This window comes from Notolepis coatsorum (assembly GCF_963971535.1).
Source record: "Notolepis coatsorum genome assembly, chromosome: 11".
Taxonomy (NCBI): domain Eukaryota; kingdom Metazoa; phylum Chordata; class Actinopteri; order Aulopiformes; family Paralepididae; genus Notolepis; species Notolepis coatsorum.
This window is the reverse complement of record NC_140175.1, coordinates 44,709,375-44,734,422: the sequence shown is the minus strand read 5'-3', so window position 1 is coordinate 44,734,422 and position 25,048 is coordinate 44,709,375. Positions and strand designations below refer to the sequence as shown.

General features: G+C 45.2%; 1 protein-coding gene across 1 annotated transcript in view; it reads right to left on the bottom strand.

Annotated features, from left to right (window-relative positions):
• rabgap1 (RAB GTPase activating protein 1) overlaps positions 1-25,048 on the bottom strand; it is a 461,466-nt gene that overhangs the window by 332,183 nt on the left and 104,235 nt on the right. Inside the window, exons 8-10 of the mRNA XM_084325096.1 lie at positions 14,820-14,930; positions 3,371-3,437; positions 1,878-1,980 (exon numbers count right to left, since the gene is read on the bottom strand). Coding sequence (XP_084181222.1) covers positions 1,878-1,980; positions 3,371-3,437; positions 14,820-14,930 — 281 coding nt within the window. The remainder of the gene's footprint in view (positions 1-1,877; positions 1,981-3,370; positions 3,438-14,819; positions 14,931-25,048) is intronic.

Genomic DNA, 25,048 nt, shown 5'->3' with positions numbered 1-25,048 from the left:
GAGTCCATTCTATTCGGGTCAAAGGTCAGGCTCAGAAAATCGCCAGGTTTTAACATTAGAATAGGAGATACTGTTCTCACAGACAAAACATCTGTGAAATATCTCGGTTGCGTCCTGGAAAACAGCTTATCAGGGGAAAGCATGGCTCACCAAGCACTTACAAAGATAAATAACAGGACTAGATACCTAGCCAGAATCTCTCATTTTTTAGATCAGTCAGCGATGAAGATTCTTGCTGGAGCTCTCATACAGTGTCACTATGACTATGCGTGTGGCTCCTGGTACAACAGTGCCCCCAAAAGTCAGAAAATAAAACTACAGACATCACAAAACAAGCTAATCAGGGTAATACTAAGGCTACCTGCCCGAACCCACCTTGACCCATCTCACTTTGAGATCATGAGATGGCTTAAGGTGGAAGACAGAGTAAATCAGATAGGCATGTGCCTAGTCCACAGATGGGTGCACGGGGTAGTACCAGTGTACTTTAACAACTACTTCAACCGAATCAGAGACACCCATGCATACCAAACTAGGCGCAGCTCAACTGACTTTGTGCCAGTCAGATTCAGGAGCTGTATGGGGAAGGAGTCTTTTCTGTATTCAGCAGCTGTCTATTGGAATAGTCTGCCCAGTGAACTGAAAATCATAGACAATGCCGTTAGATTCAAGTCCAGCCTGAAGACATGGCTCAAAAGGGACTATACTTGACCTAGACACTTAGCTTAAGGCACCCTTGCATGTTGTATGAGTCTGTATGTATATAAATGTTAAATGGTATATGTGATGTGTTGTGATGTCACGTTTTGTATGATGCATGTATTAAGCATCACACTCCCCCACCCCACTACAAGGACCACAATGGAAATAAGCTCTGAGCTTTTTTGTGTTTTATCCTTGGCAGTATATCCTGACTGTGCTCTTCTGTCACATGTTTATTTTTATATTGTCAAATAAAGTCATTCATTCATTCGTACCAGGAGATATATTTAAGATAGCTTCATCACCGTACCAGGAGATATATTTAAGATAGCTTCCTCACTGTACCATGAGATATATTTAAGATAGCTTCATCACTGTACCAGGAGATATATTTAAGATAGCTTCATCACTGTACCAGGAGATATATTTAAGATAGCTTCATCACTGTACCAGGAGATATATTTAAGATAGCTTCATCACCGTACCAGGAGATATATTTAAGATAGCTTCATCACTGTACCAGGAGATATATTTAAGATAGCTTCATCAGCGTACCAGGAGATATATTTAAGATAGCTTCATCACCATACCATGAGATATATTTAAGATAGCTTCATCACCGTACCATGAGATATATTTAAGATAGCTTCATCACTGTACCATGAGATATATTTAAGATAGCTTCATCACCGTACCATGAGATATATTTAAGATAGCTTCATCACTGTACCATGAGATATATTTAAGATAGCTTCATCATCGTACCAGGAGATAGATTTAAGATAGCTTCATCACTGTACCATGAGATATATTTAAGATAGCTTCATCACTGTACCATGAGATATATTTAAGATAGCTTCATCACCGTACCAGGAGATATATTTAAGATAGCTTCATCACCGTACCATGAGATATATTTAAGATAGCTTCATCACTGTAACATGAGATATATTTAAGATAGCTTCATCATCGTACCAGGATAGATTTAAGATAGCTTCATCACTGTACCAGGAGATATATTTAAGATAGCTTCATCACCGTACCAGGAGATAGATATAAGCTACAGGAGCTTCATCACCGTACCGGCATGGTCTGATAATAGGAAGAACCAGGGTTGCCAGGCAGCAGGTGTTGAGCTGGGTAACTCACTGGTGATACAGTGTGGGTGCTGTTACCTTTGGGTGTCTCCTCATTGACGGGCTGGAACTGAGGTGTGTTGGGGTTCCAGCTTCCTGTGATGATGTAAGACTTCCCATCAGAACTCTTCCCCATAGATTCCTGGAGGGCCAGATGACAGGAAGTTACTTCACATACACTAAGGTACACATAACATGTGCAAACATACAAATAGTAAATGAACTGCAAAAGTGTTTTTTTGATTATTATTCTCTGATTAAGTTAGAATTGAAATGACGATCGAATCCTGACAGGTGGCAGTATTGCCTACCTTTTGAACTGGGCTAGTTTAGTGTGGGGCCACTTTAGTGTGGGGAGTGTCTAGCACTCAAAGCACTAGATAGCAAGCAGCAGTGAGTACAGCTATGGAGACAATAGTATGGCGATCACGACTTGTGGAGACTATTATGAAGATGACAAAACAATCACACTTATGATAACGTGCGTTTTCACCAGACTACATTAGACTCAGCACTTCTGGTAAATCATAAAAATACTATAGTCAAACAGGCCGAGGAGGTAATATTATTTGTCGCCGAGTTGAGAGCTCCCCAGACTACAGCAAACTAACGTTCGGCAATGGCGATCACCTAGAGCTAACTATTGAAGATTATTATGAAGAGGAAGAGGACAAACAGTGATGATCCATTCATAACATAAGGTGCGTTTTCACCAGACTATGTTGGATTCTAGTATTTTCAAACAGGCTGTTTGGATGTACGTTCCTGGATGTAACGTTACCCTGGCGCTGCTAACGGGCCAACTAACATTATATTTATGGATCCTGTTCTGACCTAAGACACTTGGAACAAGAGTGGACAGGGTTTTGGTGGACCTGCTGACAAAAGGTAACGTCTATTTTACCGAACCCCATCATAAAACATGCCTTTGTAATTATCCCAGTGTCGAAAAACATGGTGGCTTTGTGAATAGAAACATTCCATATAGTCGTGTTTACCTTTGACCTGGAAATAATATAGGTTTCAGGCATGAAACCTGCATGAAAATATGCATGCTGCACAAAACACGTCATAACTCACGTTGCAGAGAAACGATACTGGATTATTTTGAAACGGGATGATTTTTAGCATCGGATAGCGCACGAACGAAGGCATGTAGAAATACGTTTTTTCCCCGTTGGAGTATAAATAGTGCCTGTCAAATGAGCCATAGAGTTAAGCAGAGACTAGATGTATGACACATACAGTAGATATACACCATGCAATAACATGAGCCAAAGCAAAGCTCAAATTCATAGACCTTTTTCAATGGAACTGCTTTGCTAGAGGCGTTGATGCCCTGTCAGATACTGTATTAGCAAACTCTGCAACAGGAAATAAACCTGAGCCCATTTAGAATGTTTATGTTGTCAAGTTAGAAAAGGTCTATAAGTGTACAGGTTGAACTTGAATGCGAATACACACAGAAAGACACACAAGTGCACACACACAATCAGACACACACACAGAAATACACACACACAGTCACCTACCAAGTCCAGAAGGTGCATGTCACTGTTCTTGACGTTTTTCCCTGGGCTCAGTAGCAGACCAAAACACCTAGGGGACACCACACACACACAAGGAGAGAAAGGGTCAGAAAGAGTGAGATGAAGAGACACAGAGAGAGAGAGAGAGAGAGACACAGAGAGAGAGAGAGAGAGAGAGAGAGAGAGAGAGAGAGAGAGAGAGAGAGAGAGAGAGAGAGAGAGAGAGAGAGAGAGAGAGAGAGAGAGAGAGAATCAGGCATGTCCTTTCAGAGTGAAACCAGGTGTTATAAACACACAGTACAGTATCATATATTTTCACCCCATATTGCCTTGTGGATGAAATCCTACTGTCCTGTCTACCACAGAGTACAGTATGCATACTGCTGACAGGCAGGCATAAGATAGATGTTAGATCCCACAGCCCGAAATAACATATTTCCACTTATTTTTGATTTATGGTAATTGCTGGTTAAGGGTAGTAAACAAACTTATAAGGTGAAAATGATGTTGTCAAGACGACCCCCAATAAAACACCAACAACCCGTGTGATCTAGCATAATCTCCAAACCCCCCCTCCCACCCCCTCCTAATGTACAGTTTCCTCCCCCTCGTATGTATATATTTTCTGTTACGATCTCTGTTTAACAGTAGTGTATATTTGCATATCATGTATGTCAGAAATGTCATGATATATATCTGTATGTTGCGTATGTCATTAATGTCATTATGAATTGAAAATGGGGGACCCTGATGTAAACAAGACGAAAGTCTTTCTCTGGTCTGCATCCCCTTAAACAATTGTGTGTATTGAGCCGTACTGTATTGTACCCATTCTGCAATCTGTTAATAAAGTTTTCAATCAATCAATCAATCAATCAATCAATCAATCAATCAATCAATCAATCAATCAATCAATCAATACTAGCTAGCATCCCAGTTAGGGTCATGGGGGTAAGATCATAAGTTCATGGGATAAGGTGCTTATACAGTTAGGGATGGGTACCTTTCACATTTGAACCGATACCGGTACCTGTGAATCGATACCGGTACCCAACGGTACCTTTTTTCGGTACTTTAGTCTCAAGAAATTTAATTTACCTACCTCAGTCGTAAAAAAAAAAAATCCAAACTTCAAATAACTACAATTTCGACAGTTTTCGGCTTGTCATTGCTCCGACTGCTTTGTTGTTGAATCAAGTCAAATCCTAGGTAAGCATATATTGTGCGTGTGAACGTTGACATGAAAAGAAAAAAGTAAAAAAAAAAAAAAAAAAAAAAATCTTTATTTTTTTTTCGGTTTCTCACTTGATTCGATACTCGGTAGTACCGACGTGTTTCGGTTCGGTACCTCAAAAGTACCGAATTCGGTACCCATCCCTATATACAGTAGACCTTTTTGGTAGCATTCCGTTGCCAGGAAAACAGCTTGAGGACAAGTGTATTTCCTGTCAGTTATTGATATTAGCAAACATTGCAACAGGAAATAGACCTGGGATGTTTTAGGTTGTCAAGTTTGAAAAGGTCTACATGCAGTTTTCTATCCCAGCTATCATGTTCATGTTTCTCCTAGTTGAGATATGAGGTCATTAAATGTGATAGTGTTTTTACATGTCCCAATACACAGACGGAATACGCAAATATCCCAAATAATATTGGACAATAATGTGCAGGTTTCTAAAAATTTTGTTTCATATATCTCCAATATGTCCAATTCCATGTTCAGTGATTCTGATGTTCGAGTTTTAAGTTTAATATTTAATGTTGAGCGTGATCATTGGACCCACAAAATCCATTCAAAATATATTCTGTCATTTCAGAAATACATCTATTACTACAAAACAGCTTCCTGATCTCATCCTCTCCAACAAAGAACAAGGCATGGAGAACAGTATTCACATAAAAATACCCAGGATGACTTATATGCTGTGTAGATACACCTTGTGACTCCAAAATAAAGCAAAATGTTGTGCGAACAGACCTTTTTACATCTGTGTATGTTTTGGTAGATCTCAGCCTGCCTTACAGTGTGCCTTTGATGTTGAAAACGGGGTGAAAGTATACTCCATGAAACTTGAAAGTTGCTGGGCATAGGTAATTCACCCTTGTGAGAATTGCTGCACCTTTACATTTGTGAATGTTACTATTACTCTGCTGCAAGCCATTCCACTTTGCACAGCAACTGGGAGCAGCCAAAAATGTGTACCCAACTGAATCTGGAAGGTTGAGTGTCATGGAGTCTTTTCCACCCCTTCTCAACATCAATGGCTGAATTAAAGGAACACGCCAACATTATGGGAAATGCACTTACCGTCTTCTCCAGAGTCAGAAGATTGATACCAATTTCCTCTGTGCTGGTCCGTATCCGCTTCCATTCATTTGTGTTAAGCTAGGCTAGCTTGCAGCCGGATAGCTTTCTACTGAACACACAGAGAAGTATCTCTTTGTCTGACTCTGGAGAAGATGGTACTGTACATGCATTTCCCAAAATGTTGGTGTGTTCCTTTAAATGTATCGTCCTTTAAAATCCACCACTCCAGAAAATCTACCCCCGATCCTCATCTTGTCCCATCACCTTGTCCAAGCCCATCATACAAAAGCTTTGAAATGAAAGCCCAGGAGAGGGTGGTGGAATGTTTGGATTCTAACAGCTTTATTAAACCATGTGGAATCAATAGTCTCGTGGACCAACCTCGTGGTCCAACACTTAGGACACGACACCAACAGACAGACGGCCGGATGGCCGGATGGATGGATGGAGAGGGGGGGGGGGGGGGGGGGGCGGATATTCACCGGCACGTGTATATTGATTATCGCTTGATATGATTTGGTTATGCAAGTCTGCTTAGACTTAGAGGTTTTAAGCTGCTGAGTCATGGAGGAGGGAGGGATGGAGGAAGGAGGGATCTCGGTCAGCCTGAGAGATGGATGACAAACCTTTGAGCTCTGTCTAGTGTCGACTTTCTCTCAAAACATCCTGTCTTCTTCCTTCATCCTTTATTTCCCTCATCCTTCCGTCAGATATTTTATCAGGAGGTTTATAGGACAGGGCCCTCAACCTTAATGGAAACCAGGCAGGCCTGGGGTCACTTAAAAATACTAAGGCACACACTGTACCATGTACTCGCAACATCAGAAGTTTGAATCTGGTTGACACGACTTTCTAACAAGTCATACCTTTTCTTTCTCTCGCATCTCCCCATCACTTGCAGGAATGTTTAGAATGACCATGTGTCCTCCATGTTGGAAGAAACAATGGTTGCTATGTGCAAAACAGTGGTTGATATGTATTTTTTTTTGTGATCAAATCTAGTGGTTGATATGTGTTGATGTATGAGAGAGATATCAACAAAAACATAATTTGGTGTTTTAATCATTCCAGTGTTTTACCAACTTTTTTGGGGTGTATTTTTCCTGTGAAAGTGGTTACCAATGGTTACCGGCGGCCGTGCTGGAAGAAAGAGAACTAGACAAACCTTCAGTGAAAGGCCTTATTGACGAGCTAATGCTAATTGACCTATCTCAAACTCTGCCCTCTATTCTTGATCGTAGGGCTGGGCGATAAAACGATAACGATAACTATCGCGATAAATTATTTCCTCTAAATAAACATGAAACGTGGTCGCAAAGTTTCGATATATCGATTTCCCAAGCTTGGATATCAGCACACGCGCACTAACAACCAATCAGTGAAGGAGATGGCGACAGCGAAGGAGACCTGCGGTGCACCTCTGGGTAGTAAACAAGGCTGGCTAGGATCATTAGCTTTCACGCCGCTATTTTATAGTTTGCGTGCGGAGTGGGTGTGTGGCGTGAATTCTGAGGGTAACAGTTAGAGTAGTGTGGGGTATGCTGCACCACGGTGGACGTCGTTGCAATGTATTGGGGCGGAACGGAGTATTTTAGGGTGATAGTTAGTACATTGTCGTGGGATACACCGCTTGCTCTGGCTAACTGTGTTAGTTCCATTCTTATAATGCATATGATCCAGTGGCGGTAGGTTGCCCCCTGGTGGAATATAATAATATATGCACTGGGCCGTGTTTACTGCGTAGAAGAACGGCGCCGGGCATAAAAAGTTAATTAAACTTGACAGAAATTATATCGACGATAATTATCGATATCGAGTGATATGAAAATTATTTTATTATTTTATCACGATAACGTTTTTGGCCATATCGCCCAGCCCTACTTGATCGTCCAATCCAATGCGTTCCTCATTGACTGGAGCATCAAGAAAAGAGAGTGGAAGTTGAGCCGTTGACTCTGACCTCTCTGAAGAAATGCATGCGTAGAAAAGTGTACAGTATGTGTAACTAGGAGGGATATGTGAAAAGACAAGTTCCAATTGCCTTGTGTACACAGACAAGAAAGTAATCTATCTTCATGTTCTTCAGTATCAATACCCCCCTGAGCACCAAGTGGTGTTGTAACAATCGACTGGAGAAGGAGAACTGGGAAAATCAATATACGCACGGCTGACTGCTCATGAACCTGCACTACAAACGTAACACCAGAGTGAAATGCCACTTTCAGCAGGAAAAACCCTTTCTTCACTTAGATTTATGAGATTTTCACTACAGATATTCAGGTTTCCCAGACATTGGAAAATGAAATTCAAGGACTTTTAGGTACTTTTCCAAGCACAATTTTTCATTTTCAATGATGTCACTTGAAGGATACAATTCACTTTTAAATGCTGTTTTTTTAAGCATCTTCTTGGCCGGCTGGCCAGCTAGAACATCACACGTGAATAAATGAGGAAAAGCAGTTGGAGCGCGCGAGACAGCAACTCGTCAGATTTTATTAACACTATGATCGCCGGGAACGAGTTTTCACGTCATTCCGAGCCATGCTCATTCTGCCGAAGACGCCGTAACTCGTCTTTGATGTCAATATTTCAAAAATCTGTCATCGAAATCATATTTCCTTTCCGGAGCCCTGAGACATAGTGCAAAGCTCCACTCAACTCTCTAGCGGTTCAAGAGCGCCATCTGGTGGCCGATCGGCAGATCGCCAGCCGGAAATTAACCTTTGAACCGGTAGTGCTCATCCATATGTGGTCCGGCCACTCGCTATCGTTAGAGAGACTCCGTATTGACACAGTGAACATCGATCGGTGCAAATAACTCGAAAAAACAACATGATTTGGACGTATATACTATTATACAACCTGGAAATGGATCGGGCATTTCTCCATCCCATAATAGAAAAAATTCTGTTCTACGCTCATCTTCCAGCGGCGCGAGGAAGCCACAGTGAGTTTCAACGTTATTTTCTAACGTCTTCTATACTAACTGATCTGATGAACATATGACCCACTCTGGATGAATCATCTAACGCTGCTCACGGAATTATAAACGATCCCCCGCCCATCCGGTCATCATCAGATGATACGTAGAAACTTCTAGAAGTACCTCCAGTTGAAATTTATTATCTGGCACAGATCGCTATCAAACTGTATTTCATCATGCATATAATGCATTTGGAGCTATAAATCAAGTTCTGGAGAAAGCTGCAGAAAACGATAAAACATACTTATACTTTAGACCATATTTTAGTATGAATATGTGAATGAAAAAGTTTAACGTTGCTACACCCTGAACAATACATATAGGACATTGAATGGGCCATAATAATGGCAATTTAGCAATATAATTTAAAAAGTTATAGCCCTGCAAAGAAGGGGAACTTCTCCATAGACAAATAGAGCTGGCGAGGGATGGTAAATTATGAATTTAACCCATGGCGATTAAAGTGTTAAAACAGAACACAAAAAAACAATTTCTTGATTCAGAACAATTTGATCATGGATGAACAAAACATTCAATGTGAATGGTTGATTTGAATTTCAATATTTGTTTGCTGTTTTCAAGGAATTCCAGGCCTTTTTTTAATTAAGCACTTCAAAGACCTTGTGCGAACCCTGGATATTCATGTTACAGATATTAGTTCATGTTACTTAGCCTCTACATGTACAGTAATATACCTGTTTTTAATGATGATTCAAAAAGTAGACTAATCACACAGCATACTGGTGCCCCCCCCCCCTCCCCTCTCTCTCCATCTCCCTCCCTCTCTCTCTCTCTCGCCCTATCTCTCTAGCTTCCTGTCTTTCTTCCATGTCTGTCACATATAAAAATGTGTTATTTGAAGATGGGGAACTGCCTATTTCCATTAAAATGTTATTCATATTTAAAGTCAAGCATTACAACATCACAGCATGGAGCGCAGAGCACATCTTACTCTACATGCTGTTATTATTATGATGAAATGTATTTGATGGGTGACAGAATATAAATATATATCATGCTAGTCAACATCTGTTTGAAAGTAAGTTTAGCAGTCAGTCTGTTAAAGGCCCAATCAGTAATCAACCCACATAAAAATCCTAAACAAAATAGAAAGGAAGTACATTTCCTGCATAATAATATTAAAAATAAGAATAAAATAGAATAAAGAATAAAATACGGTCCGGTATATACATGCTGGTATGTATATACATTCTAAAATCTTAAATATACAACTATACAGCCAAAGATATACAGAAATATACAGTAAAATGTACAGTAAGGTGAAAAGTGTCCAGGAGGATTTTTAGATGTGCACAATTAGTTAGTGTTAGTGTTAGTCGTTCATGTTAGTGTATGATGGGGTAAGAATGTTTCCAAGAGTATACTTTCCATCTACAAATCAAGCTCTTTAAGAATGTATTGTGAAGGCGGCTGAGTGGCGCAGTGGGCAAGGCGCTCGCCACTAACGCAGGAGATGCTGGTATCGAGCCCAGCTCTTGGTGTTGCTACCGGCTTGGCCGGCCGTCATACTAACACAATTGGCAGTGTTAGAGGGTTGGAAAGCCTGTTGTGAATATAAGTATGGTTTTACAGTGGTCTGGGGTAATTCCCGAAAGGCTGAGTAATAGCCTTATACGTCAATTCTACTATAACCGTTGGCGTTTCTTGCCTGGACACGCTACTATTCCCAAAATCAAATCTATGTAGTAGGTATTATGTTTCATCATGAATGCCTGAAAGGGGGGGGGGGGGTCCTTTTTTGATGCTTTGATTGTCACCAACGGCATACGTTGTGGAGTAACGTTACACATACACGTTGCGATCGATGTGAAGACATGGTTGGACATCATATAGTCCTTACCTTCACTAGGATGTACCCCAAAAAGAATATTCCAATTATCTGATCGCGATTCCAAGTATTGGTGTCCATCGTGTCGCCAACATAATCCACCACACATCATGCATCGGGAGCATTTGACGCTTCTCAATCCGATCGTTATAACTGCTCCGCTCGCCCGACAAAGAAAAGTGAGCACGGAGACATTTGGCCGTTACACAGGCCAAGATACAAGGTTGCAAAGGGTGCTCGATACCGCCGTCTAGCTGGATGCGGCCGGTATTGCACTTTGGCGATCTCAGACTCATTCCCTATGGTAACACCAAGGTCCCTGGATGAATATCGAGGAAAAACTACCAAAACCCGAGTTATCTCGGGTCTGGCAATTAAAGAGTTAAAGGTCCCCTATCTTATAAATGGTCTTTTCCAGTGGTTTGCATTGTTTTCTAGCAATGTGGGGTTGTACCAACACTGACTAGGTGTGACATTCTCATTCAGGCACATTCCTTCAGTTCAGCTGAGACAAGATCCTCCGCCACTAAACCAAGCCATTCTGAATTTACGTCAATCTGTGATGTGTAAGAATAGTGATCTGCGTAACCTCAGCTCCTTCTGTGGTTGTAGCCACCACCCACAATCAACAATTCGAGGAAGTTAGTGTAACCTAAACTTTTGAAGTTATGACCTAAACCAGCGTTTCCGTTATCCGGTAATTACCGGTATTTGACCGGCAAAATCTGTTGAAGTCCGACATATTTAATCTCTCCGGTCTTAATGTCCGGTGAAAATAATTCCCTGAGTCTAAGCACAATTTGATTATTTGAATTGTATTAAAATAGGCTAAAATTAAATAGCCTATGCGATGAACGAAACAATCATTACATTTGTTTCATCGTTGCTTCTAATAATGACAACGACGTTGTCAGCGAGAGCTTAGTGCTGGGTGTGCGAACTTTTGTGAAGCTGCAGAGCCGGAGCAGCAGCAGCACAATGCAGTACTCCAGCAGTACTCCAATTCAGCCATTTTCAATTCAATGTTGGGTGGGGGGCGCTGCTATGCGGTCCCCAGAAAAGAGCCAATAACAGCTGAATCTGCTGCTCTGCATCGACATACTCTCGCAAATAAGTCATTGGGAGGTGGAGAGAGAGAGAGTCGTCACGCAAACCCACGATAATGTTGCCGTCTCTCTCTGCCAAATTTCTCAGTTCTTCGCTTGATATAATTAATACAAATATCCAATATAACGGAATTCGTTAGCTCATAAAAATGTGATTATAACAGACTGTTGTTTATTAATGTCGGGCGACTGCCCACAGACACCTATTTGATTTAAAGTCGGCATATTATATTTGGAATATAATGACTTTATACGCAAAAGTAGCCTAGTTTTAAGTAAAAATATTATAAATCTACATGCCTTGATGATGTCATTATTTTGTTTTGTTGTCATTCTTTTGCCTATCAATTGTTTTTAAGCTCAATAAACTCTGACCGGAATTTCTCTCATTTGACCGGTAGATAGAAATCTACCGGACACTGAGGCCGGCAACAATTTTTTCTAACGGAAACCCTGACCTAAACGGAGCGAGTGGAATTAATGTGGAAGCGGTTTCCCTGTCAGACACTTGCACTTCCCCAAAAGAGAGAAAAAGAGAGAGAGAGAGAGGGAGAGATAGAGAGAGGGAGAGATAGAGAGAGGGAGAGATAGAGAGAGGGAGAGATAGAGAGAGAGAGAGAGAGAGAGAGAGAGAGAGAGAGAGACTCATACGCTGCAAGTCTCGGAGCGATCTCTCCTCAGCTCTCTCCCCCTGCTTTAGTTTTTACACACTGCCCGGGAGGAGCGGGAATCGAACAGGGAATCTCCGGATTGCCAGACGACTGCTCTACCTCCCGAAACACTGTCGTGTCTTTCATTTAATCACATATTCGAGGAGAGAGGACTGCACTTTTGATTCATACACTATTAGCCTTCAAAGTCAGCCGTCACACAATCACATTGTGAGCCCTAGAGACCATCCTCCAATAAGTGATAACAGGGTATCTCGGTGGCTGTGTGGTTGTTTCTGCTCTCCTAACCCTCCCATTACCTCTTCAATGTAAGGGTCTCGCAAGAGGGCAGGGCCACGTATTAGGGATAGGCATCGATGTTCGAATATCCGAATAGTCGTTGTATTAGAAAAAAGGTCATATTTTATGCGAGTATCATTTTGTCCAAAAAAATCTTTTATTGTTTCCCTTGTTTTTAGCAATGACTAGCTCTCGTTGGATTATGTCACATTCGCTATGAAGTAAAAACAAGATCATATTTTCGATTAGTTCCCAGTGGCTATGGAATACCAACTTTGTGAGTTTTGTCCATCCCTACCATGTATCCTGCATTCCTTTGAACCGTACTTTGTGCACATCCTCAGAAATTAACATAGATAAATTAACTACGTCTAGAAACTGACCTCAGTACAGTTTTAATCTGCGTTTCCTGGCTGATTTAACAACATGCTTAATCACAAGGCATTATGCTCACTCTTTATTGTCGGACTATTTGTGGGGCGGCGTGGCTCAGGGGTAGAGCGGGTCGTCCAATGATTGAATGTTGGTGGTGGTCGGAGGGGCCGTAGGCGATGATTATTCGCCACGCTTCCGTGAGTCTGCCTCAGGGCAGCTCTGGCTGCAATTGCAGCTTACCACCACTGGTATGACTGTGTATGAACGAATAATGGACTCTGTAAGCGCTCTGGGGTCACTGGGGTGTCACGAAGAGCGCTATATAAATCCAATCCATTATTATTATTATTATTATTATTGTAATGGTCACAAATACTAATAGACTATTTTGACAGACAAACATTAGAGTGAGAGTGAGAGAACATTACAACAAACATTACAGACATGTTGACAGATGAATGTGTATGCATGTGAATGAATGTTGGTGGTGGTCGGAGGGGCCGTAGGCGTTGATTATTCGCCACGCTTCCGTGAGTCTGCCTCAGGGCAGCTCTGGCTGCAATTGTAGCTTACCACCACCGGTATGACTGTGTATGAACGAATAATGGACTCTGTGAAGCGCTCTGGGTCAGTGAAGAGCGCTATATAAATCCAAGTCATTATTATTATTATTATTATTAACATTACAGACATGTTGACAGACAAACATTACAGACATGATGACAGACCAACATTACAGACATGATGACAGACAAACATTACAGACATGTTGACAGACAAACATTACAGACATGTTGACAGACAAACATTACAGACATGATGACAGACAAACATTACAGACATGATGACAGACCAACATTACAGACATGGTGGCAGACCAACATTACAGACATGTTGACAGACCAACATTACAGACATGGTGGCAGACCAACATTACAGACATGATGACAGACAAACATTACAGACATGATGACAGACAAACATTACAGACATGATGACAGACAAACATTACAGACATGTTGACAGAGAATGTGGTATTTGTGCGCTGGTTTAAATTTTTTTTTTTAAGTTAATTATCGCGTTGATTACCGTTACAGAGTATCGCATACTACACTGTATATTATGTGGTAATATACAGTGGTATGGATTCCAGGTCATAAATTGCCCAGCCCTACATACAATGCAATATGCGGACGTCAGCCAACATGTATTCCGGAACATGTAGAGCACATACTGTAATCACAGCACATAAATCAGCTGCTGTTGTAGTAGGTTAATAAGCGCTGCTTTTATCAGAGACAAGCTATGCTACTTTGAAGATAGTTAGTGTACACCATGTTAATGTTCTGTAACAGAACAGCTTGGACTGGGTGTGCTCCAGTCTGTGTGTGTGTGTGTGTGTGTGTGTGTGTGTGTGTGTGTGTGTGTGTGTGTGTGTGTGTGTGTGTGTGTGTGTGTGTGTGTGTGTGTGTGTGTGTGTGTGTGTGTGTGTGTGTGTGTGTGTGTGTCTGCGCTAGTGTTTGTGTATGTTTATTCATGTGCATGTGTGTGTGTTTATGCGAGTGAGTGAGTGAGTGAGTGAGTGAGTGAGTGAGTGAGTGAGTGAGTGAGTGAGTGAGTGAGTGAGTGAGTGAGTGAGTGTGAGTGAGTGAGTGAGTGAGTGACTGAGTGTGCGTGGGTGCGTTTATGTGAGTGAGTGAGTGAGTGAGTGAGTGAGTGAGTGAGTGTGCGAGTGAGTGTGCGAGTGAGTGTGCGAGTGAGTGTGCGAGTGTGAGTGAGTGAGTGAGTGAGTGAGTGAGTGAGTGAGTGAGTGAGTGAGTGAGTGAGTGAGTGAGTGAGTGAGTGAGTGAGTGAGTGTGTGTGTGTGTGTGTGTGTGTTACCTCTCAATAGCGAGCTCCTTGTTGGAGGTCTGCTGGACGTAGATGACGATCTTCTTGTCCATTCCTGCTCGCAGCTTGAAGCTCTGCTTATCTTTGTCTTTGGCCACGGCACTGGAGAGAGAAATGACACCAGTAGGGGTGTGAACATAATCACAGACACAGACCCATTTAGAATCAGTTTAGTCATATCATAGTGTAAGCATTAGGGCTGGGGTTTCGACATTGATTACCCGATTCGATTTAGAAAGACCAGATTACATTTCATTTTGATTCGATTAACTTCAATATCAATTCAATTAGGCTTGATGATGCTGGTTTCAGGGGACCAGCACCTGTCATCATTGTCAAGGCAAACTAGAGACATCTGCAGGACAGGGAAGTGCACTATGAATACATGTTTATAGAAGCATAGATTAAAAGATATATCTTGGGATTTTATGAATCGATTAGATTCAGATTAAACTGCCCTAGTAATCATCCAAATACCATTTTAGAACTGAAACTGGCTTTGGAACTGAAGAGGAGAGAGGACTGAGACCAGGTCATGAACTGAAGAGGAGAGAGGACTGAGACCAGGTCGTGAACTGAAGAGGAGAGAGGACTGAGACCAGGTCATGAACTGAAGAGGAGAGAGAGAGGACTGAGACCAGGTCATGAACTGAAGAGGAGAGAGAGAGGACTGAGACCAGGTCATGAACTGAAGAGGAGAGAGGACTGAGACCAGGTCATGAGCTGAAGAGGAGAGAGAGAGGACTGAGACCAGGTCATGAACTGAAGAGGAGAGAGGACCGAGACCAGGTCATGAACTGAAGAGGAGAGAGGACTGAGACCAGGTCATGAACTGAAGAGGAGAGAGGACTGAGACCAGGTCATGAACTGAAGAGGAGAGAGAGAGGACTGAGACCAGGTCATGAACTGAAGAGGAGAGAGAGAGGACTGAGACCAGGTCATGAACTGAAGAGGAGAGAGAGAGGACTGAGACCAGGTCATGAACTGAAGAGGAGAGAGGACTGAGACCAGGTCATGAACTGAAGAGGAGAGAGGACTGAGACCAGGTCATGAACTGAAGAGGAGAGAGGACTGAGACCAGGTCATGAACTGAAGAGGAGAGGACTGAGACCAGGTCATGAACTGAAGAGGAGAAAGGACAGGGACCAGGCCATGAACTGAAGAGGAGAGAGAGAGGACTGAGACCAGGGCCCTCATTCATCAACGTGGCGTAGAAAATGTTCTATTTCCACACGTAAGCCAGCGTTTCCGTTAGCCGGTAATTACCGGTTTTTGACCGGCAAAATCTGTTGAAGTCCGACTTATTTAATATCTCCGGTCTTAATGTCCGGTGAAAATAATTCCCTGAGTCTAAGCACAATTTGATTATTTGAATTGTATTAAAATAGGCTAAAATTAAATAGCCTATGCGATGAACGAAACGATCATTACATTTGTTTCCTCGTTGCTTCTAATAATGACAACGACGTTGTCGGCGAGAGCTTAGTGCTGGTGTGCGGACTTTTGTGTGAAGCTGCAGAGCCAGAGAGGCAACGGCACAATGCAGTATTCCAGCAGTACTCCAATTTGGCCATTTTCAGCCAATGTTGGGTGGGGGGCGCTGCTGTGCGGTTCCCAGAAAAGAGCCAATAACAGCTAAATCAGCTTCTCTGCAGCGCCATACTCTTTGCAAATAAGTCGTTGCGAGGTGGAGAGAGTCGTCACGCAAACCACGATAATGTTGCCGTCTCTCTGCTTTCTCAGTTCTTCGCTTGATATAATTAATACAAATGTCCAATATAACGGAATTCGTTAGCTCATAAAAATGTGATTATAACAGACTGCTGTTTAGTGTCGGACCGACTGCCCACATACGCGGTCTATTTTAGTTCAAGTCAGCAGCAGCACGGAGTATCGAGGGACTTATTTTATTTGGAATATATTAATTAATGACTGTATACGCAAAAGTAGCCTAGTTTTAAGTAATAATATTATAAATCTACATGCCTTGAGGATGACATTCTTTATATTGCCTGCCTATCAATTGTTTTAAAGCTCAATAAACTATGACCGGAATTAATCTCATTTGTCCGGTAGATTGAAATCTTGCAGGTCACGGAGACCGGCAACAATTTTTTCTAACGGAAACCCTGACGTAAGCACAGAATTTAGAATCAGTGCACGCACAAAAAAACGGGATTCACCACACGTGCGTACGCAGGTTCTACGCACACCTGTCTTGATAAATATGACTTTGATCCTACGTTTGAGCTCGTGCACTGTTTTAAGTATTTGCATACCAGAACCGCCCCGATTAACCATATACGGTAATGGAATACCCCCATGAAATGTGGAAAAATGGACTAAGCCGAGGGAAGCGTGTTATGTGACAGGCTGACAGACGTGTACACACACGGTGATGTCGGATATGATATCTATTAACCATTGCTGCCTGGGCAGCGCAAACACTAATAAAGACCGTGCTGGAATATGATTGTGTTATGGTTTGTAACCGACCCCAATCGCACAACACAAGACAGGTATGATGGTTTGCCAAGAAACAGATATTTATTGAGAGACAGGGAAAACGGGCACTGTCCCTTTAAGGGAGAACACAAATACAGGAATATAACAAGAGGGGAAAAACTAGGTGCCTTTAAGAGGCGGGCAGGAAAAGGGAACACTAAGGGAAGGTTAAAGGAACAGAGGAACTAGAGACTAGGAGAAGTCGGGACAAGGAGAGCTAGGGAACAGGAGAACTGGGGACTAGGAGAACTAGGGACAAGGAACTAGGTGGAACTAGAAGGGGAGAACTTGGGACCAGGAACTAGGTGGAACTAGAAGGGGAGAACTAGGGACAGAGGGGACTGAGGCCCGCGGAGGCGGGCTGGGGAACAGGGAGGAACTGGGGACAGAGACCCGCGGAGGCGGGCTGGGGACAGGGAGGAACGGGGACTGGTGGGAAAACATCTGGGCCGCTCTGCAGAACAGAGGAGAGGGTTAATATTCAAAAGGGAACAAACAGAGCAGATGCAGAACAGTCCAAATAAACAAAGAAAACAAAGTAATAATATCTTCGTGTGACAAACACACAGGGGGAGATGTAATGTCCAAAAATACTAACTAAGTGAGAACTAACGGAGGCAATACGCTGGGTGAGTGACATCACAATCAAAACTCACCCAGGCGTATGCGTAATGGTACAGGAACAGCAGCGGGAACGGGGGCAAGAGGCATTACGCTGGGTGAGTGACATCACAATCAAAACTCACCCAGGCGTATGCGTAATGGTACAGGGACAGCAGCGGGGCGAGGGCATCGCCACCGGGTGGCTGGCTGTCCGAGCCGAGGAACAGAGTGCTGGAACAGTGGCGGTGGCGAGGGTGTCGTCCACCGGGTAGCCGACTGTCGGAGCCGAGGAACAGAGTGCTGGAACAGTGGCGGTGGCGAGGGTGTCGTCCACCGGGTAGCCGCTGTCGGAGCCGAGGAACAGAGTGCTGGAACAGTGGCGGTGGCGAGGGTGTCGTCCACCGGGTAGCCGACTGTCGGAGCCGAGGAACAGAGTGCTGGAACAGTGGCGGTGGCGAGGGTGTCGTCCACCGGGTAGCCGCTGTCGGAGCCGAGGAACAGAGTGCTGGAACAGTGGCGGTGGCGAGGGTGTCGTCCACCGGGTAGCCGCTGTCGGAGCCGAGGAACAGAGTGGCGCGCCACACCTTGGTGTGCGCGTCGGAACCGAGAGACGCATCGGGGTGCGTCTGCGAGGAGGAGTGTGCCAAGCACGAGGATCTTTGGAAAATGCGCGTTGGAGACTGGAGAGCGTGCCAAGCCCTTGAAGATGCGCGTTGCGCGCTGGTGACTGGAGAGCGTGCCAAGCCCTTGCAGATGCGCGTTGCGCGCTGGTGACTGGAGAGCGTGCCAAGCCCGAAGGTCTAGGAGATGCGCGTCTGCGCGCTGGTCGGGGGAGCGTGCCAAGCTCGAAGGTCTGAAGTGGAACACTGGAATACCTCCCGTAGAGGATTAGAGAGCGCAGTACAGTGTCTCCCTCCAGGCAAACGGCGACAGGTGGCGAAGGCTTGAGCGCATCTGGCGCGCTGGTCTGGAGTGGAACACTGGAATACCTCCCGTAGAGGATTAGAGAGCGCAGTACAATGTCTCCCTCCAGGCAAACGGCGACGGGTGGCCAAAGCTTGCACCTCGTCTCACGCCGGGCGCTGGTCTGGATGTGCGTCAGGACGACAGCTGCGCGGGGGGTCTGAAGTGGATGACTGGGATGCCTCCCGTGGAAGTCTAGGGAGCGCAGACCAGTCCCACTCTCAGGCAACGGCGACAGCAGGCGAAGGCTGGAGCATACATCTCTACGCCGGAGAATCAATACAGCATAGGCAGAACAGAGGACCTCCCGAAAGAGTCTAGATGTTTGAGAATATGATACGGCATGTTTACAACACGACCCCACGCCGAAACGAGGGGAAGAGCCCTGGTATTTAAAGCCCACAGGGGAACTAATTAGCCTGCCACCACAGGTGCGAGAGGTAATTGATAATAGTCCAGGTGTGGCCACTGAGAGTAAACGAGAGTAAAGAACGAGAGGGTGGGGGCTAGAGAGAGTGAGTGAGAAGGGAATTTCTAACAGTAGGCTTAAAGAAAAACAGAGAAAGTTGGTGAGCAGCGGACAAAACCTCACAGTACCCCCCCCTCAACGGGAGCCACCTGGCGACCCAAAACAAATACAGACAGAGTGGCAGGGGGCAAAACAAGACAAAAACAAAAGGTACTGGCCAAGCCAGCAGGGGAAGCCACCACAAGAGTGGGGCTAGCAAAAGAAACAGGGTCGCCGAGGGGTAACTAGGGTAGCAGAGGGGCAACAGGAGGAACTGGCCTAGAGGAAACCGGGCCTAGAGGAACCGGGTCAGGAGGAACTGGGTCCAGAGAACTAGCCTAGAGAACTGGCCAAGAGAACTGGCCTAGAGAACCGGTCTAGAGAACTGGTTTAGAGAACTGGCCTAGAGAACTGGTCTAGAGAACTGGTCTAGAGGAACTGGTCTAGAGGAACTGAGGGGCAAGCAGGGTAGCTAAGGGGTAACCATGGTAGCACCGGGAAAGGGCTAGCAGAGGGAAAGGGTAGCTGCCAAGGCACTGATAGCTACAGGGTCTATGCCAGCTGTACTGCTACATTAACATAGAGGCTGCGCTAGCTGCCGGAGCTAGGCTGGCAGACAGGGCTGGACCAGCATGAGAGAACAAGCTAGCTGGAAGGACAGTCCTAGCTGTGTGAGATAAACTGACCTTGCTAGCTGAAGGGCAGTCCTAGCAGTGTGAGATAAACTGACCTTGCTAGCTGAAAAGGCAGTCCTAGCAGTGGGAGAAAAACTGACCTTGCTAGCTGAAAAGGCAGTCCTAGCAGTGAGAGATAAACTGACCTTGCTAGCTGAAAAGGCAGTCCTAGCAGTGGGAGATAAACTGACCTTGCTAGCTGAAAGGGCAGTCCTAGCAGTGGGATAAACTACACAAAAAAGTGGAGGCCATGCAGAGGGACCGGGTTAGCTGCTTGGGCCTGGCTAGCTACAGGGCCTATGCCAGCTGCAAGGCTGCAATAACATAGAGGCTGTGCTAACAGCCGGGGCCAAGCTAGCAGACCGGGGCCATGCAGAGGGAATTGGGTTAGCTGCCTGGCATGGCTAGCTACAGGGCCCATGCCAGCAGCAAGGGCTGCATAAAACATAGAGGCTGTGCTAGCAGCCGGGGCTAAGCTAGCAGACTGGGGCTCTGCTGAGGGACTGGGTTAGCTGCCAGGGCAAGGCTAGCTACAGGGGCCATGCTGGTAGTAGAGGCCTAACAAGCTGCAGGGGGGTCAAACAGGGCTAACAGGGAAGCCAACAGGGCTAACAGGGGAGCTAACAGGGGAGCTAGAGGGGAACTAGAGGGAACAAGAGAAAAAAAAAGGCAAACTCAACATACACCGTCTGTGCTGGCTGGGGTCGTCGATTTGGTGGGGTCGTACTGTTATGGTTTGTAACCGACCCCAATCGCACAACACAAGACAGGTATGATGGTTTGCCAAGAAACAGATATTTATTGAGAGACAGGGAAAACGGGCACTGTCCCTTTAAGGGAGAACACAAATACAGGAATATAACAAGAGGGGAAAAACTAGGTGCCTTTAAGAGGCGGGCAGGAAAAGGGAACACTAAGGGAAGGTTAAAGGAACAGAGGAACTAGAGACTAGGAGAAGTCGGGACAAGGAGAGCTATGGAACAGGAGAACTGGGGACTAGGAGAACTAGGGACAAGGAACTAGGTGGAACTAGAAGGGGAGAACTTGGGACCAGGAACTAGGTGGAACTAGAAGGGGAGAACTAGGGACAGAGGGGACTGAGGCCCGCGGAGGCGGGCTGGGGAACAGGGAGGAACTGGGGACAGAGACCCGCGGAGGCGGGCTGGGGACAGGGAGGAACGGGGACTGGTGGGAAAACATCTGGGCCGCTCTGCAGAACAGAGGAGAGGGTTAATATTCAAAAGGGAACAAACAGAGCAGATGCAGAACAGTCCAAATAAACAAAGAAAACAAAGTAATAATATCTTCGTGTGACAAACACACAGGGGGAGATGTAATGTCCAAAAATACTAACTAAGTGAGAACTAACGGAGGCAATACGCTGGGTGAGTGACATCACAATCAAAACTCACCCAGGCGTATGCGTAATGGTACAGGAACAGCAGCGGGAACGGGGGCAAGAGGCATTACGCTGGGTGAGTGACATCACAATCAAAACTCACCCAGGCGTATGCGTAATGGTACAGGGACAGCAGCGGGGCGAGGGCATCGCCACCGGGTGGCTGGCTGTCCGAGCCGAGGAACAGAGTGCTGGAACAGTGGCGGTGGCGAGGGTGTCGTCCACCGGGTAGCCGACTGTCGGAGCCGAGGAACAGAGTGCTGGAACAGTGGCGGTGGCGAGGGTGTCGTCCACCGGGTAGCCGCTGTCGGAGCCGAGGAACAGAGTGCTGGAACAGTGGCGGTGGCGAGGGTGTCGTCCACCGGGTAGCCGACTGTCGGAGCCGAGGAACAGAGTGCTGGAACAGTGGCGGTGGCGAGGGTGTCGTCCACCGGGTAGCCGCTGTCGGAGCCGAGGAACAGAGTGCTGGAACAGTGGCGGTGGCGAGGGTGTCGTCCACCGGGTAGCCGCTGTCGGAGCCGAGGAACAGAGTGGCGCGCCACACCTTGGTGTGCGCGTCGGAACCGAGAGACGCATCGGGGTGCGTCTGCGAGGAGGAGTGTGCCAAGCACGAGGATCTTTGGAAAATGCGCGTTGGAGACTGGAGAGCGTGCCAAGCCCTTGAAGATGCGCGTTGCGCGCTGGTGACTGGAGAGCGTGCCAAGCCCTTGCAGATGCGCGTTGCGCGCTGGTGACTGGAGAGCGTGCCAAGCCCGAAGGTCTAGGAGATGCGCGTCTGCGCGCTGGTCGGGGGAGCGTGCCAAGCTCGAAGGTCTGAAGTGGAACACTGGAATACCTCCCGTAGAGGATTAGAGAGCGCAGTACAGTGTCTCCCTCCAGGCAAACGGCGACAGGTGGCGAAGGCTTGAGCGCATCTGGCGCGCTGGTCTGGAGTGGAACACTGGAATACCTCCCGTAGAGGATTAGAGAGCGCAGTACAATGTCTCCCTCCAGGCAAACGGCGACGGGTGGCCAAAGCTTGCACCTCGTCTCACGCCGGGCGCTGGTCTGGATGTGCGTCAGGACGACAGCTGCGCGGGGGGTCTGAAGTGGATGACTGGGATGCCTCCCGTGGAAGTCTAGGGAGCGCAGACCAGTCCCACTCTCAGGCAACGGCGACAGCAGGCGAAGGCTGGAGCATACATCTCTACGCCGGAGAATCAATACAGCATAGGCAGAACAGAGGACCTCCCGAAAGAGTCTAGATGTTTGAGAATATGATACGGCATGTTTACAACACGACCCCACGCCGAAACGAGGGGAAGAGCCCTGGTATTTAAAGCCCACAGGGGAACTAATTAGCCTGCCACCACAGGTGCGAGAGGTAATTGATAATAGTCCAGGTGTGGCCACTGAGAGTAAACGAGAGTAAAGAACGAGAGGGTGGGGGCTAGAGAGAGTGAGTGAGAAGGGAATTTCTAACAGTAGGCTTAAAGAAAAACAGAGAAAGTTGGTGAGCAGCGGACAAAACCTCACAGATTGCCTTTTTCCGTTTTGTTTGATTAATACCCAGGGATTAAAGTTCTCCTCAATTTTATTCCAAATCGCGACAGATTTTCCGTCAATTTTCTACCTGCTGCATATGATTTCTAGAGTCATACAATCTATTTTGATGTCAGTATTGGGTAGCCTATATAAACAATAATACGAGAGCATATACAAGAACAATGAATCTCACTGCCAATGATGTAGCCGATACGCCATGTGTAGCCTGCCTATATGTGATCAATACAAACTTGAACTTGAATTCCATCATGTCTGTGTGCGGGTCACTGCGGGAACTCACAAGGCTGTTGTCACAATGTAAATAAGAACGTGCACTGAAAAGTTACAGTATGTAGTTGGTTGATTATTTGTATGACAGTCAGTAAACCCTTGCAAAAAGTATCCGTTTTATTTAATGAATTGAAAACATTCAGCATCGCCTTCCTCCCGGCATGCAGCAACAACATGTATCAGGCAAATGCGCATCGCAACATTGACTTAGTGGAATCCCTTTCTATTCACATAACTGCATTTGTGATGGAGCTTTGACAGCTACAGTAACAGTCTATTGCTCGATCCATCTCCAATATCACGATGGACCGTGCCGGTGGCAAAGACCCGAGGGTGGAGAGGATCTTGAATGAATTCCATCATCATATTTATATGTTGTGTGTCTGTCCACTATGTCTGTTACTTTGTTATTCCCCCCCCCTATCTATGTAAAGCGACCTTGGGTCTCTTGAAAGGCGCTATATAAAATGAAGCTATTATTATTATTGTTATTATTATCACATCTGAGCGGGAGCTCACAAATAGACTGTTAGTCTCAGTGAAGTTTCAATGGAGGTCATCTATTCTAACCAACAAATTGAAGTAGAAAGCATTTCGTGACCAATCTTATTTGGAAACATGAAACACAAAATAATTCGCTTTTTATTTGAAACAATATTTAATCGCGTTTGGAGGTTGGTGTTTTGCGTCTGCCCCCCCCGTGCCAAACAAGCAGGCCAACCTCTTGTTCGCGTGTGAGCCCGTTATAATTACACTACTGTCGCTATTTTATAATGAACTATAATGAATTACGGGTCATACAGAAGTTGAACACTAATGCACGGAAGCTTATTTCCGCCTTGAAACTAATGCAGAACTGAGGAGCGCTTATGCCGTAGTAACGATGTTCTACCACTGGCCGTCAGCTAAGTGTGCTCCGAGCTGTGCGTACACATAAGCACGAAGTCAAGTTCAAGTTGAAATTGATGAATCCCACTCTTTGCTTAGAAATGGTCGTACGCACAGGTTAAGCACATATCTGTGCGTAAGACACGTTGATGAATGAGGGCCCTGGTCATGAACTGAAGAGAGAGAGGACTGAGACCAGGTCATGAACTGAAGAGAGAGAGGACTGAGACCAGGTCATGAACTGAAGAGAGAGAGGACTGAGACCAGGTCATGAACTGAAGAGGAGAGAGAGAGGACTGAGACCAGGTCATGAACTGAAGAGGAGAGAGGACTGAGACCAGGTCATGAACTGAAGAGGAGAGAGGACTGAGACCAGGTCATGAACTGAAGAGGAGAGAGAGAGGACTGAGACCAGGTCATGAACTGAAGAGGAGAGAGGACTGAGACCAGGTCATGAACTGAAGAGAAGAGAGGACTGAGACCAGGTCATGAACTGAAGAGGAGAGAGGACTGAGACCAGGTCATGAACTGAAGAGGAGAGAGGACTGAGACAAGGTCATGAATGTCTCTGAATAGAGGCCTTGTACACAATGTTTGTGTACTGTAGTTCACTTTCCTCCAACATGTAACCGTTGGTAACCACTTTCAAAAGAAACTGCCTAATGTTCTACTGTGACTTCAGAACCACAGAATGTGTATATTTGTATTGATATATTTCTCATATATCAACACATAGCAAACATTGTTTTGCACATACTGTAGCAACCATTATTCCATTGTCATGTACAAAACATACAAAACAATGGTTGCTATGTTGGAAGACAGAGAACCACACAAACATCCTGTGCAAGGCCTCTATTAATTA